We start from the raw sequence: 13,881 nt of genomic DNA, 5'->3' as shown, positions 1-13,881 counted from the left end.
TCAACTGAAAGTTAGGAGCGACATTAAAACTTAAAACGAAAGAAATGACTCAGTATATGAAAGAGGTTGTTCCCTCCTAAACGTCCTGCTCTTTACGCTAAAGTTTGACCCTTTCTCATGACTCTACTTTTTATGGCACCTGGTATTAACCAAGTGACATAGCAATCGCCAATTCTGTCGGTCTGTCGGTCCCGGTTTTGCTACTTTAGGCACTTCCAGGTAAGCTAGGACGATGAAATTTGGGAGGCGTATCAGGGACGGGACCAGCTTAAATTAGGGGACGGGCCCATCTGGGGGGGGGGGAGTGGGGGGCCGGTTAATTCGGAAAAAATAGAAAAATTGAAGTATTTTTAACTTAAGAACTGTTGATCAGATCTTAATGAATTTTGATGTTTGGAAGGATATTGTGTCTCAGAGCTGTTATTTTAAATCCCGACCGGATCTGGTGACATTGGGGGGGATATGGGAGGGGGAAACCTAAAATCTTGGAAAAAACTTAGAGTGGAGGGATCGGGATGAAACCTGGTGGGAAAATAAGCACAAGTCCTAGATACATGATTGACATAACCGGAACGGATCCACTCCCTTTGGGGTGGTTGGGGGTGGGGGGTAATTCTGAAAAATTAAAAAAATGAGGTATTTTTAACTTACGAACGGGTGATCGGATCTCAAAGAAATTTGATGTTTAGAAGGATATGGTGTCTTAGAGCTCTTATTTTAAATCCCGACCAGATCTGGTGACATTGGGGGGGAGTAGGGAGGGGGAAACCTAAAACTTGGAAAAAACTTAGAGTGGAGGGATCGGGATGAAACTTTGTGGGAATATTAAGAACAAGTCCTAGATACATGATTGACATAACCAGAACGGATCCGCTCTCTTTGGGGTAGTTGGGGGGGGGGGGGTAATTCTGAAAAATTAGAAAAAACTAGGTATTTTTAACTTACGAACGGGTGATCGAATCTCAATGAAATTTGATATTTAGAAGGATATCGTGTCTCAGAGCTCTTATTTTAAACCCGACCGTATCTGGTAACATTGGGGGGGGGGGAGTTTGGAGGGGGAAACCTAAAACTTTGAAAACACTTAGAGTGGAGGGATCGGGATGAAACTTGAAGGGAAAAATAAGCACAAGTCCTAGATACATGATTGACATAACCGGAACGGATCCGTTCTCTTTGGGGTAGTTGGAGGAGGGGTTAATTCTGAAAAATTAGAAAAAAGAGGTATTTTTAACTTACGAACGGATGATCGGATCTCAATGAAATTTGATATTTAGAAGTATATCGTGTCTCAAAGCTCTTATTTTAGATCCTGACCGGATCTGGTGACATTGGGGGAAGTTTGGGGTGGGGAACCTAAAATCATAGAAAACGCTTAGATTGGAGGGATCGGGATGAAACTTGGTGGGAAAAATAAGAGCAGAAGTCTTACATACGTGATTTACATAATTGGAACGGATCTGCTCTATTGGGGGGGGGGGGCTAATTCTGAAAAATAAGAAAAATTACGTATTTTTAACTTACGAAGGAGTGATCGGGTCTTCATGAAACTTCATATTTAGAAGGACCTCGTAACTCAGATCTCTTATTTTAAATCTCAACCGGATCAAGCGTAATTGGGTGTGGGGCAGCTGGGGGGACCGGAAATCTTAGAAAATACTTAAAACGGTGAGATCAGGATAAAACTGGATGGGAAGAATAGAAACCTGTCTAAGATACGTGACTGCCATAACCGGACCGGATCCTTTCTCTTTGGTGGAATTGGGGGGGGGGGTAATTTTGAAAATTAAGCTATTTGTAACTTACGAAAGGGTGACCAGATCTTAATGAAATTTGATATTTAGAAGGATCTTGTGCTTTAAAGTTCTAATTTTAAATTCCTACCAGATCCTGTGACATTGGGGGGAGTTGGAGGGGAAAACCGGAATTCTTGGGAAACGTGAAAATTGGGGTATTTTTATCTTACGAATAGATGATCGGATCTTAATGAAATTTGATTTTTAGAAGGAATTCATGTCTCAGAGCTCTTATTTCAAATCCCAACCAGACCTTTTGACATCGGGGGGAGTTGGAGGGGGAAATCTTGGAAAAACACTTGGAGTGAAGGAATCGGTATGAAGCTTTGTGGATAGAATAAACAAATGTCCTTGAGACGTGATTGACAGAATCGTACTGGATTCGTTCTCTTTGGGGGAGTTGGGGGGAGTGGTTCAGTGATTTGGCGAGTTTGGTGCTTCTGGACTTGCTAGGACGATTAAAATTGGTAGGCGTGTCAGGAAGCTGAAGAATTTGACTTGATAAAGTCATTTTCCCAGATTCGACCATCTGGGGCTAAAGGGAGGGGAAAAATTAGAAAAATTTAGGTATTTATAACTTGCGAGTGGGTGATCGGATCTTAATGAATTTTGAAAGATCAAGAGATCATACCATATGATCTCTTGGCTCTTAGCTCTTCTCGACTCGTCACAAGTGCCATATCAGCTCTTAGCTCTTGTTAAAACAATAGAAACAACTTTAGCGTAAAGAGCGGGGCGTTTAGAAGGGAACAGCTCCTTTCATATACGGAGTAATTTCTGTTCGTTTTGAGTTTTAATATCGCTCCTTACTTTCTGTTGAAAAAACTTGTTTTTCTATTTAATTTCTGAACGGTTTTGAATTAATACATGTTTTGATTTTGGCTCTCCGTACATGAATAATTAAAACGAAATTGGCTGATTAATTTTTTTTGTGGCTAATTGGCTTTCTCATAGTTTTAATCGGACGATTTCGAGAAAAAAGGAGTGGGGTAGGAGGCCTATTTGCTTTCCAATTTTTGGTTACTTAAACAGGCAACTAGAACTTTTATTTTTTTTTACGAACGTTTTTACTAGTAATAAATATACGTAACTTAAGAATTAACTTACGTAACGAGCTTCTATATTCGTATATTTTTATTTCGTATATGAGAGGGTTCGTCCTCTCGTCAATACCTGGCTCTTTACACTAAAGTTTAAATTTTATCCCAATTTTTTAAGAATGACCCCTGAATCACAAAGGTCGTGGAATAAATAGTTGAAATTACAAAAAAATACTTTAGCGTAAAGAGTGAGGTATTTAGGAGGAGATGAACCTCCTCATTTGCGTAATAATTTCTGTTCTTTTTAAGTTTAATGCTGCTCCTTACATCCAGTTGAAAAAACTTTTTCGTATCTATTTTTTCATTGTTTTTTTTTTAAAGGATGCTAGAAAATCCAGCGCCCCCTTCATTGGTTTTCTCTTCCCCCATGATAAGTTCTCCATGGAAGGATCATCCCACGAAACACCCTCCCCTCGACTCCCCTCTCCCAACCAGGAAAATTCCCCTGAAAACGTCTGTACACTTCCCAATAACCATTTCTATACTTAAACAACGGTCAAAGTTTATGACTTGCAGCCCCTCCCCTGGGGACTGTGGGAGAATAAGTCATCGCCAAAGACATAGTTATTAGGTTTTTCGACTATGCCGAACAAAATGGCTATCTCAAAATTTTTATCCGGTGACTTTGGCGAAACAATGAGTGTGGAAGGGGGCCTAGGTGCCCTCCAATTTTTTGGGTCACTTGAAAAGGGCATTAGAACTTTTTATTTCCGTTAGAATGAGCCCTTTCGCGACATTCTAGGACCAATGGGGCAGTACGATCAACCCTGGAAAAAAACAACAACAAAAAACAAAAACAAATGAACACGCACCCGTGATCGGACTTCTGGCAAAAAATACAAAAATTCTACAGTAGGGTTCTCTGATACGCTGAATGTGGTAGTGTGATTTTCGTTAAGATACTATGACGTTTAAGGGAATTTTCCCCTATTTTTCAAAATAAGGCAAATTTTCTCAGGCTCGTAACTTTTGATGGGTAAGACTAAATTTGCCTAAATATTTAAAATCAGCATAAAAATCCAATTCTTTTGATGTATCTATTAGTATCAAAATCCCGTTTTTTAGAGTTTTGGTTACTATTGAGCCGGGTCGCTCCTTACTACAGTTTGTTACCACGAACTGTTTGATAGTCGGTTTTGGATCTGGTACAAACTTAGCTCTGGTGCGAAGCTTCGGAACAACTTCAGATCAAGCGGAGCTTCTTCAGTGGCTTTTTCCCATACCTGCTTGAGAAAAACATCCACACCAATGTCTATAAAAAAAATGAAGCGTTATTATCGTCCGCTTTGTCGATTCTTAAACAAAACAGTGATGCTCTCATTAGCAGCTTTTATTCAATAAATTTTTCAAGACCTTGTAATGAACTCAATCATTTCAGAAAGAATCTTTCTTCAAACTTCATGAGCCTCAAATCATGTCTGCGAGTTAAAATCCCTCACTCGTTACGCTAATTATTTTTAGTACTTCAATATTTTTTTTAAATCTTCTTATTCCAGTTAAACAGCTCTAGTGTTTCAGGGGTCGGTCTTAAAGAATTTGAACAAAAAGTCAAACTTCAGCGCAAAAAGAGAGGGATTGAAGACTTAGTCCCCTCGTATATGGAACAACTTCTGTTCATTTTAAGTTTTGATTTTGCTTATTACTTTCAGTAGTAAAACATTTTTTTAATTGAAATTTCCGATGGTTTTCAGATAATGCCGGAATCTGTCGGAATCAGTTCATGCATGGAATCTGCCCCCACCTCTGTGTAAAGTCTCCCTACCCTCCAGAAAAATCCCCTGCGGAAAATCGCCCCGGAAAGCTCCTGCGGACAATTCCAAATGTAAATTTAGTCGCCAAAGAGAAACTAAGAAAAATAAATTTAATTTTGTATATAAATTCTGGCAAATCCTCCCGGTAACTTTCCTCCCCACGAATAATTGTCCTCTTGGAAAATCACCCCTTACAGAAATCCCCCCCCGAAAAAACTCCGTATATTTCCCAGTAACAAATACTATATGTAAATGAACGGACAAGTTTCACAACTTATAGCCCTTTTCCCAGGGTTTGGGGGGGGATCGTGTCATCCTTAGACGCATGGCTATTGGATCTTTCAACTAGGCTGAACGAAATTGCTATCTCGAAATTCTGATGGGATTTCTTTGGACAAAAGGCGAGTAGGAGGGAGCTACTTTCCCTCCAATTTTTTTTGTCACTTAAATAGTACATTGAAAATTTTGAACGGGCCCTCTTCTGATATTCTAGGACCATTGGTTTGGCACGACCCCCTCCCCCCATAAAAAAATGCATCTGTGCGTTTTCTTCTGGGAAAAACCCAGAATTCCACATTTTTGTTGATATCACATTTTGTAGGAACTTGAAACCTCTGCAGTAGGGTTCTCTAATATGCCCAATCTGACGGTGTGATTTGAATCAAGATCTCGGAAATTTTGGGAGTGTTTAAGCTGCTTTCCCAAGAATCATAAAGTTAAATGTATTTAGTGTATAGAATTCAATACAATTTAATACATACATTAAACTTAATGTATAAAAAGCCGATTCTTTGTGACCTTAAGATAGGCAGAAATGGACACGGCAGAAAAAATTCATCCAAACAATTAGGATCATCCATCCAATCAATTTGGGAGATTTGTTGAAGATCCATTGCTCGAGCTATTCTAAAAAAAAAGAACCGTATGAATGATAAATACAACTGTTCTGGCTTTAAATAGGAATAGGCTGCTAAGAAAACATTTGAGGTCGAAAATAATCAAATTTTCTGAAGAAATTGTAATGTAAGATTTATCTTCACCAGTTTACGCCCATAGTTGTTGCGGAATAATTTAAAGGCCAAGGGACAGTCCAGGGGCCCGTCTTGCCAAGCAGTGATCAATCCAATGGACCCTCATTTATAATTTTTATTTACCTGTTCATAACTTTCTATGCATGTTGGTTTGTTTATTTCCATTTGCCAAATTACTAAAAGAAAGTTTATGTCCAGTCTTTGGAATTTTTCCAGTCGTGGCTGGGGAAATTTTCCAGTTTGTGAAGGTGTACTTTTAGTTTTTATCTTGTTCAGTTAGAGATAATGCCAAAATCTGGAATTTATGTTGAATTAAAATGGGGTAAGTGTTGGTGCCTCTCAGAACGACCATGCTAGTGGAAATTTCGTAAAAATCATTCGTCGTAGAATAAGCCAGAAATATCAATTTATTATTGGGATAAGCATGTTGTTGCGTCAATCTGGGATAGGCAAACGGGAGGGGGCGCTTTTTATAATTGTACAAGTCTATACCAGGTGGCGGGCATAACTCCTAGCCGTGGTAGAGATTGGCGAAAGAGCGATATCTGAAGTACATCAAGTGACTCAGATGTACACGATGTCATGGAAATGGGGTAAACTTTTGCGTTCAGTTTATATTAGTATTGGATTTATCTGTGAAAATCAACACAGTCACAGACATCCCATTAAAGGCGCGTACGCATGATTTTTTTTCGGGGGGGGGGCAAAACCTTCGAACCAGCAGATATAGAGTAGCACCTTTTTTATTTAGTTATGCAAAAAGCACGTATATCGGAAAATACAGATTAGCTTTAATCTGTTGTATTGTAGCGGAGGGGTGAAGAAGACTGAAGCCTCAAAAGTACGTTTTAGGCTCGGGTTATGTTCATAGCAATTTAGAACCAGTGATTAATCTATTATATCCCACTGTAAGGGAAATTTTAGGGTTAACAGTGCAATATGGGTGCTGTGTGGGGTAGTTCTTCTATTGCAAAAACGTAGATTTTAATGAAGAATGATAGTTTCCAAAATTGATCCATTAAAAGCTGTACTTTATCCTGAAAAGGGGGGATAAACGCCTTAATACCAAGGATAATTCTATTTTGCTGTGGAAAGCAAACTCTCTTTACAAAAAAACAACAACAAAAAAAACAGTACAATTGCTAATTACTTCAAAGAGGGTAAAAAGTTAGACAGAAAATGGGTTAATAATTGGGCTGTGACTTGACCGGATAATTGCATGCTGTAAAATCCCCCCAAAAAGGCTTCACACATGTATCTAGAATCTTAATAAATATCCTACTTTTGTCAGAAATCCCAAGAAACCATGGGGATATTAAACATTTCACAAAATTTCGGGGGGGGGGGGGGGCGGGCCCGAAGGCTGGGGGGGGCGGGCCCGAAGGCTTAAACTTCAAAAAAAAAATCATTCACAAGGTATTAAGCTAAAAATTAAAATTTGATTTTGATTAGTAGGGTTTTGGAAAGTTTATAAATTTTACCTTGTCTCGTAAGATATAACTTTTATGAAGATTTAATTTATCCTTAAAATTAAATTTATGTAAAAAAGTAATCCAAAATCGTTAATAACCTAAATGTACCCTCCCAATAAGTTATGCTTTCTCAATATAGTAAACAAAAATGAAAGATTTCATTGAAAATGTGTTGCTGAAAGATTTTTTATTTTAATGTGGAATTCCTTGTGGCGTTTTCTGTTGTAAAGCATCTGTATTTGTTTCAATTTTCAAATAATCGTGTTAATAGACAAGCTACTTCAAAAAGATGTGTTTGGGGAAACTCAAGTTGTTCTAAGAAAAGTTCAGTTTTCATTTGTGTAGAAAACCCTCAAGTTTTGTGTTCCCTCTTTATGAATGTCTGGTAGTGCAAGAATCACGCTAGCCCGTGACCTTAGGTAGAAGTGCCACGAAATAAGAAAGAGGTAGGAAAGAAGGAGTAAATAAAGATGTCTTATATCCCAGGCCGTATATATGGGGGGGGGTACTGGGCTTAAACCCCCACTCCCTCCCAAAAACAAAAAAGAACAAACATCTTTTGTTCGATTCGTAAAATGTAACAAAATGCGTATAAACAAATTTTTGATGTGTTTTTAAAAGTTTTTTGTAACATTCCTCCCCCCTCCGAAAAAACTCTAGATAGGCCCTTGCTTATATCTTATTTTCCTGCTTTATAACGTCTTATTATTATTATCATTATTTTCTTTTAGCATATTCTTTATTTAAAGAATGACACCGCTGAAAACCCATTTTATTATTTGGCAATTGTTTAAAAGTGACCCATTATATGTTAAAACAAATTAGTTCTAGATCATTCAAGGAATGGAAGGCTCAATCTGAGAGTTAAGATAGCTCATTTGTCTTTAGGTGCTCGATTCTTCCGATTTCTCGATTTATGTCAAATATAAATGCACAAACAAAAAACTGTTTATGTTTTTAACATATGTTCTAGAAAACACTTCAACAACCGTTAAAGAAAAGTAGGTAGAGCTTGAAAGAAACTAAGCTATAATTAAGCGGCTTTCGCACTACCTACGTAAATTCCACCCTAAGGGGTTAACTTACGTTACCTTAAGCATAATCTTTCGAATTCCAACAAGTCCTTTACCACTAGGCTAATGTTAAAACCCATAAAACCTTCATGATCATTTTATATTTTAAAATCACAGTGGCGGTTCTGGTAACTCTTGCGCACGGGACAAAATCTTGATTAGCCTCCCAGCCTCTGTCTCCCAAAAATTTGTCTGGTCAAAATTAAAAAAAAAATTATTTACTAACAAAATTATTTTCATTTTATTGGTTAAATCAATAATTCTTATTTTAATTGCTTTTAATTTACTATTTAAATTATGTGATTATTTTCATTTTTAATTTATTTTTATTTTATTAATTAATTAAGTATTTATTAACTATTTTTATTTATTATCTCCGCCCTCTACTTTATTTTAATAAAAAAAGAATTTCAAAAATTGTAAAATGTTATAACCATTAGATTATTTATTTAAAATTTTGCGCCCCTAAAATTTCTGCGCCGGGCAAGTGTCCCTTATGTCCCTCCCCTAAAACCGCCTCTGTAAGAGAGAGAGAGAGAGACATTTTTCATCAATGTACAAAAGAACCACATCAGCCATTTTAGAAAGTCAAAGACTTGTTAGTAGTGGCTGATAAACATTCAATAGACAACAATACCGACAACATTAAGAAAAAAAAATGAAATTAAATAAGACAAAAAAGTGGGAAAAGAAACAAAAGGAAAATAAAGAAGAAGAGAGAGAGAGGGAAGAAAAAAATCCTACATTAAAAACAAAACAATAAGCCATCTCATTTAAATTATTTGCTTAATCTCTTCCCAGAAGATGGTTCTTCAGTCTACTCTTAAACTGGCTAACATTTCCTGATAACCTTATACTCGTTAGTAAAGAATTCCACACTACTGGTCCAACAAACATGAGGCTAAAACTTGCCCCCTGAGAGCTGCGACACTCGTATACCAAATCATCCATATTTCTAGTCTCTTAACTGTGGTATGAAGAATTCCTTGTATTATTTGACGAAAAATTTCAGGGGACAAACCATAAATACTCTGAAATACAAAAGTAGCAAGTTGATAATCATGACGTTGGCTAACATTAAGAATCACGAGTTTCCTATAACAATTAACTGTATCATTTTCACCATGGACTTAATTTTCTAATAGTCTTTAAACTTTATTTTGTAAAACCCGAACACGTTTAAGATTTGTATAAAATCCCCTATTCCATATCACACAACCATAAGAAATATAAGGCATGACAGTAGAATGATAGAGTTAAAAGGGCAGAACGATGTAACTGATTTCTCAGACGCCGAATCAGACCAAGCCCTCTGATGTAAAATAATCACAATTGTTTTAAACTTATCAGCCGGGAGAGGTTTTTTTTTACGAAAAGTTGTTCAATTTATTGTCAAAATTCGTTAATTGATAATCCAGGTAGTTTCCCTGCCAAAGACTGCCGTTTTCGGCCAACCGTCTAGGGCTAAACCTTCATCTGGGGTTGGGATGGGAGAATGTCCTAAAGAAAGATTTAAGGGAAATGGGAACTACCTGGGAAGGTATTTACGAGGAGGCTTTGAATAAATAGGATGGAGGTGGAGCGTGCGTAGGAGTGCTGGCCTCAGGCTGCTTGGTGCTGTGGTGAGTTGTTAGTAGTAGGAATAGTATTAGAATATATTTTATTTTGGTGATGCTGTATTGATTTTTCCCTAACGTGACTTAAGCTTCCGTAACACAAAATTATATATATATAGCCTAGAGATTGACTCAGTTTCCCACTGCCTACGTTGCGGACAAATTTTGCTTCTTAAGATTGCATAACAAAATTAAGATTGCATAATGTGAATGGTTGTATTGCGTAGTGTGAAAGCACCATTAATCACTGAAAAGAATAAATGCCTTGCAAAGAAGCAAGTTTTGAAATGTGAATCAACTGAGAAGTAGTGGGTTACATTACCTTGTTGAGTTTTCCCTTGTCTTTATAAATGACAAAATAGATTCCTTGCACAGCCTATATAGACACCAGTTGCGCGCAGCCGTATCTTGCCCATAGAAGGATTTCGACACACATCTTTAGACTAGGCGTTAACCTTCGGCACTCCCACAGCCAATCAGCGCGGAAAGATTTCGGCTCTATTCCGGGAGTGTCTGGTTTTGACGAATAGTAAGTGTCTGGTTTTGACGCAGCGTCGCGACGATAGTTATGTGTTGCTTTTCAAAAATGTTTGCGCAACTGGTGTCTATATAGGCTGTCATTCTTTGATCTTGCCTTTGTTCTTAAGTTTTTCTGCTATTTAGTGGAAGGATAAAATTCTATTCTTGTATATTCCTTACTCTTTGAGACTTTTTTCTTGTTGATTTTTGTAGATCCTTGATTTTTACTTCCAGAAACTAAAAATAAATTTATTTTTTGTTTTATTTAATTTATTTTTTATTTAATTGGTTATTTAATGGTTATTATTATTAATTTTTTTTTCATTGAATTTATTTATTTATCTCTTATGGAGAAGTTAAAAAGTGGGTTGCCTTTTTTTAATTTCTTTAAATGTAGTATAGTTTTATTAATTTTTATGTAATATGTATAGTTTTTATTTAATTCGTTAAAGTATTTTGTATAATTTTAAATCTTAACATTGATGTGCTAATAAAAGTCGATGCTTTATTAAAAAAAAGCATATGGCTGGGTAGATGAGAAAAGAATTTTAGCTGGACTGTGATTATTATCATGGCTCTTGGGGATTATTGTATCTTATGTATAGAAATACGCCTTAAAGGCTGTTTGAAAAAAAAGGTGGAACTTAGGAGCAGAGGAGCGATAGGAAGGAGTTTCAACGAGGAAGAGTAAAATATAATTGTTGTTTCTGATTCATTTTATGCAAGCAGGTTTACCCATGCAAGTTCAACCTATAGCTTGGGAATAAGAATAATGCAGTGTCTGATTTTAAAACTGATGACGAAATATTTTCTTTACTCCCTTTTTCATGTTATTATATCGTGAATACAGACAAGGTTGCTAAAGTGAGTTCAGTCCATAGCTGATATCCATAATTTATTCTCGATTAATTTTATATCAAATATATTTTACTGTTAATTTCAATGATGTGGATAACGAATGAGGGAGTTAGAATTTCAAAGGAGGAGGAATAATAAAATATGTTTGTTACTTCCGCATCCATGTTATTATATCATAAATGCAGACATGGTTGCCACTATGAGTTCAATCCTTGGCTGATACAGATAGATAATTTATTTTGTGATTATGTGTATTCGTGTATATATTACTTGTATATTCGACCATGTCCATAGCTGAGGAGAGAGAATGAGGGGGCTTAGGATTCAAAGGAGGAGGAATTGCAAAATATATTTATTACTAAATTTATTTAAAACATAAATAAAAATATATTTTTGCTATTGAATTACAAATGCAGATAGGATTGTATTGTAACTTGAATCCATGGCTGATAAAGATATATAATTTTTGTAAATAATTCTATATCAAATATAGATTTAACCATATAATCTATGGGTGGGAAGGAAGAATTACGGGGTGTCATAATTATAAAATAAGGGGGCAATGAACGAACGAGATAATTCACAGCCAATGATAAAATATAAGAATATCAAACAGTTCGTGAACGAACTGTAAATAAGGAGCGACGCAGTGTAATAGTAACCGAAACTCTAAAAAGCAGAATTTTGATACCAAGAGATATATCAAAAGAGTCAGATTTTTATGCTGATTTCAAATATATAACTTCCTCAACGCCTTGCTCTTTACGCTAAAGTTTTTACTGTTTTAAAAAGTAGAGTTGTGACAAAGGCAAACTTTAGCGTAAAGAGCAAGTTGTTGTACCCTTTCGTATACGGAATAATCTCTGTTCGGTTTAAGTCTTAATGTCACTCCTTACTTTAAGTTAAAGAAACTTTTTTTTATTTAATAAATATTTTCAGCCTTAGTCAGTATTGTCTCATAATTTTTTAATAGAGAGCATGGGTTTTAAATGGGGTGTGAGGGTGAATATTTATAGCGTGAATTGTGTAGATGAGGGTATATAGGTACGGGGGTATAGAGAGTTGGGGTTTATGTAGTTTTAATAAGTTTGTTGCTCTTTTATTTCTGTTTATATTCTGTTTGTAACTCTCTGTGATTTCGATCGTTGGTTGATGCAGGCTGATAATTTTTTTTAAATTGATTAATCCATATTTGTTAATATATTTAACCATATATTCAATAGTTGGGTTGAATGAATAATGGGTATATAATGAATATGAGGTATTGAAAGAGAAGCAATAGAAAATAATTAAATATAATTTGTCTTCTTATTTGTTCAGTCCTATCTTGAAAAACTGTCTATGTATTTGACGCAGAGGTCTAGTTTGATATAAAAGAAAGAAAGAAAATAAAATAAAAGAAAGGTCAATAAAAAAGAAAGAAAGACCCGAGGCTTTTGTATTTTGAATTGCATTTTTTGTGCAGCTGTAATGTTGTATCAATCTTCTTATAGGTCGTGGAGCATTCACTTTTATTTATGTTGATGATTTTTTTTTATATTAAGGAGTGTGCCAGAGGCTTACGCAAAAATAACTTTGAGAAATAATGTCTTACTTCCTTGCAGAACTAGGAGCAACTCTAAACTTCAGACTGATCGCTAAGCCTGGATACAAGTTTACTTGTTTTTTAATAGTTCAAAATTGCGGTCTTCATACTTCTTTGTTTCAACTCTTTGTATTAATTTTGCGAAATTTAAGGTTTGTGAAATTTTCTATTCTGTAAAGCTGAAATCTGTAATTGCCAGTTTTAATTTCAGATTACATGGTGCAAGGGGTACCTTACCCACCAAGCGGGTTTTCCGAGCTAGACAATGGAGTGGTGCCCTCTGGCAGAGAGTCTGGACTAGGTAGTACGAAGCAACCAGAACGATTTAGTAAGTGATAACTGAACTTTTTCTCTTTCTCTTTTTTGTTAAATTTATCCATTTTTTCAACGCTTTTATTTATCAAACTTTGCTTAGATTAAACTTTTGGTCAGAGAATGCATTCTATTGTTTAGAAATCCTTGCTTATATTGGTCAGAATGCAAGAAAAACCTGTCTTTTGCTCTTTAAGTTCCATTTATAGCACAGTTTTAATCCCAACTAAGGTTCATTCCTTAAATTTTTTTTGCTGAATTGAAAAGTAAGCTCATTTTTCCTCATTGACAGTTTTTTTTTGTGTGTATTTCTTTTAGTTTTTTCCGACAAAATGTTTTGCTGTGTTTGATCTTGCTGAAGTTTTAATTTTTCGAGTGCTTAAAATTTTTGCATAATTTTTTTTTGGAGGATTTATTTGTCACAAAAACCAAGAAGCCCCCCCCCCCCCAAAAAAAAAGAAAGAAGAAAAACAAAACTGTAGACGCTAAAGCAAAATTGAAGTAACTATTTTTATTTTGCGTTCATTTTTGCGTACTCTATCCTCGGGGGTTTGAATCCCCTCCCCCCTCCTTGCTTATATTGGTCAGGATGCAAGAAAAACCTGTCTTTTGCTCTTTAAGTTCCCTGTTTAGCACGGTTTTAATTCCAACTAAGGTTCATTCCTTAAATTTTTTTTGCTGAATTGAAAAGTAAGCTCAGTTTTTCCTCATTGACAGTTTTTTTTTGTATTTCTTTTAGTTTTTTCCGACAAAATGTTTTGCTGTGTT

General features: G+C 35.7%; 1 protein-coding gene across 1 annotated transcript in view; it reads left to right on the top strand.

Annotated features, from left to right (window-relative positions):
* LOC136040711 (catenin delta-2-like) overlaps positions 1 to 13,881 on the top strand; it is a 154,962-nt gene that overhangs the window by 69,261 nt on the left and 71,820 nt on the right. Inside the window, 1 exon segment of the mRNA XM_065725014.1 lies at positions 13,013 to 13,129. Coding sequence (XP_065581086.1) covers positions 13,013 to 13,129 — 117 coding nt within the window.

This window comes from Artemia franciscana, chromosome 21, assembly GCF_032884065.1.
Source record: "Artemia franciscana chromosome 21, ASM3288406v1, whole genome shotgun sequence".
Taxonomy (NCBI): Eukaryota; Metazoa; Arthropoda; class Branchiopoda; order Anostraca; family Artemiidae; genus Artemia; species Artemia franciscana.
The sequence above is the reverse complement of the archived record's forward strand: the minus strand, read 5'-3'. Positions and strand labels throughout refer to the sequence as shown.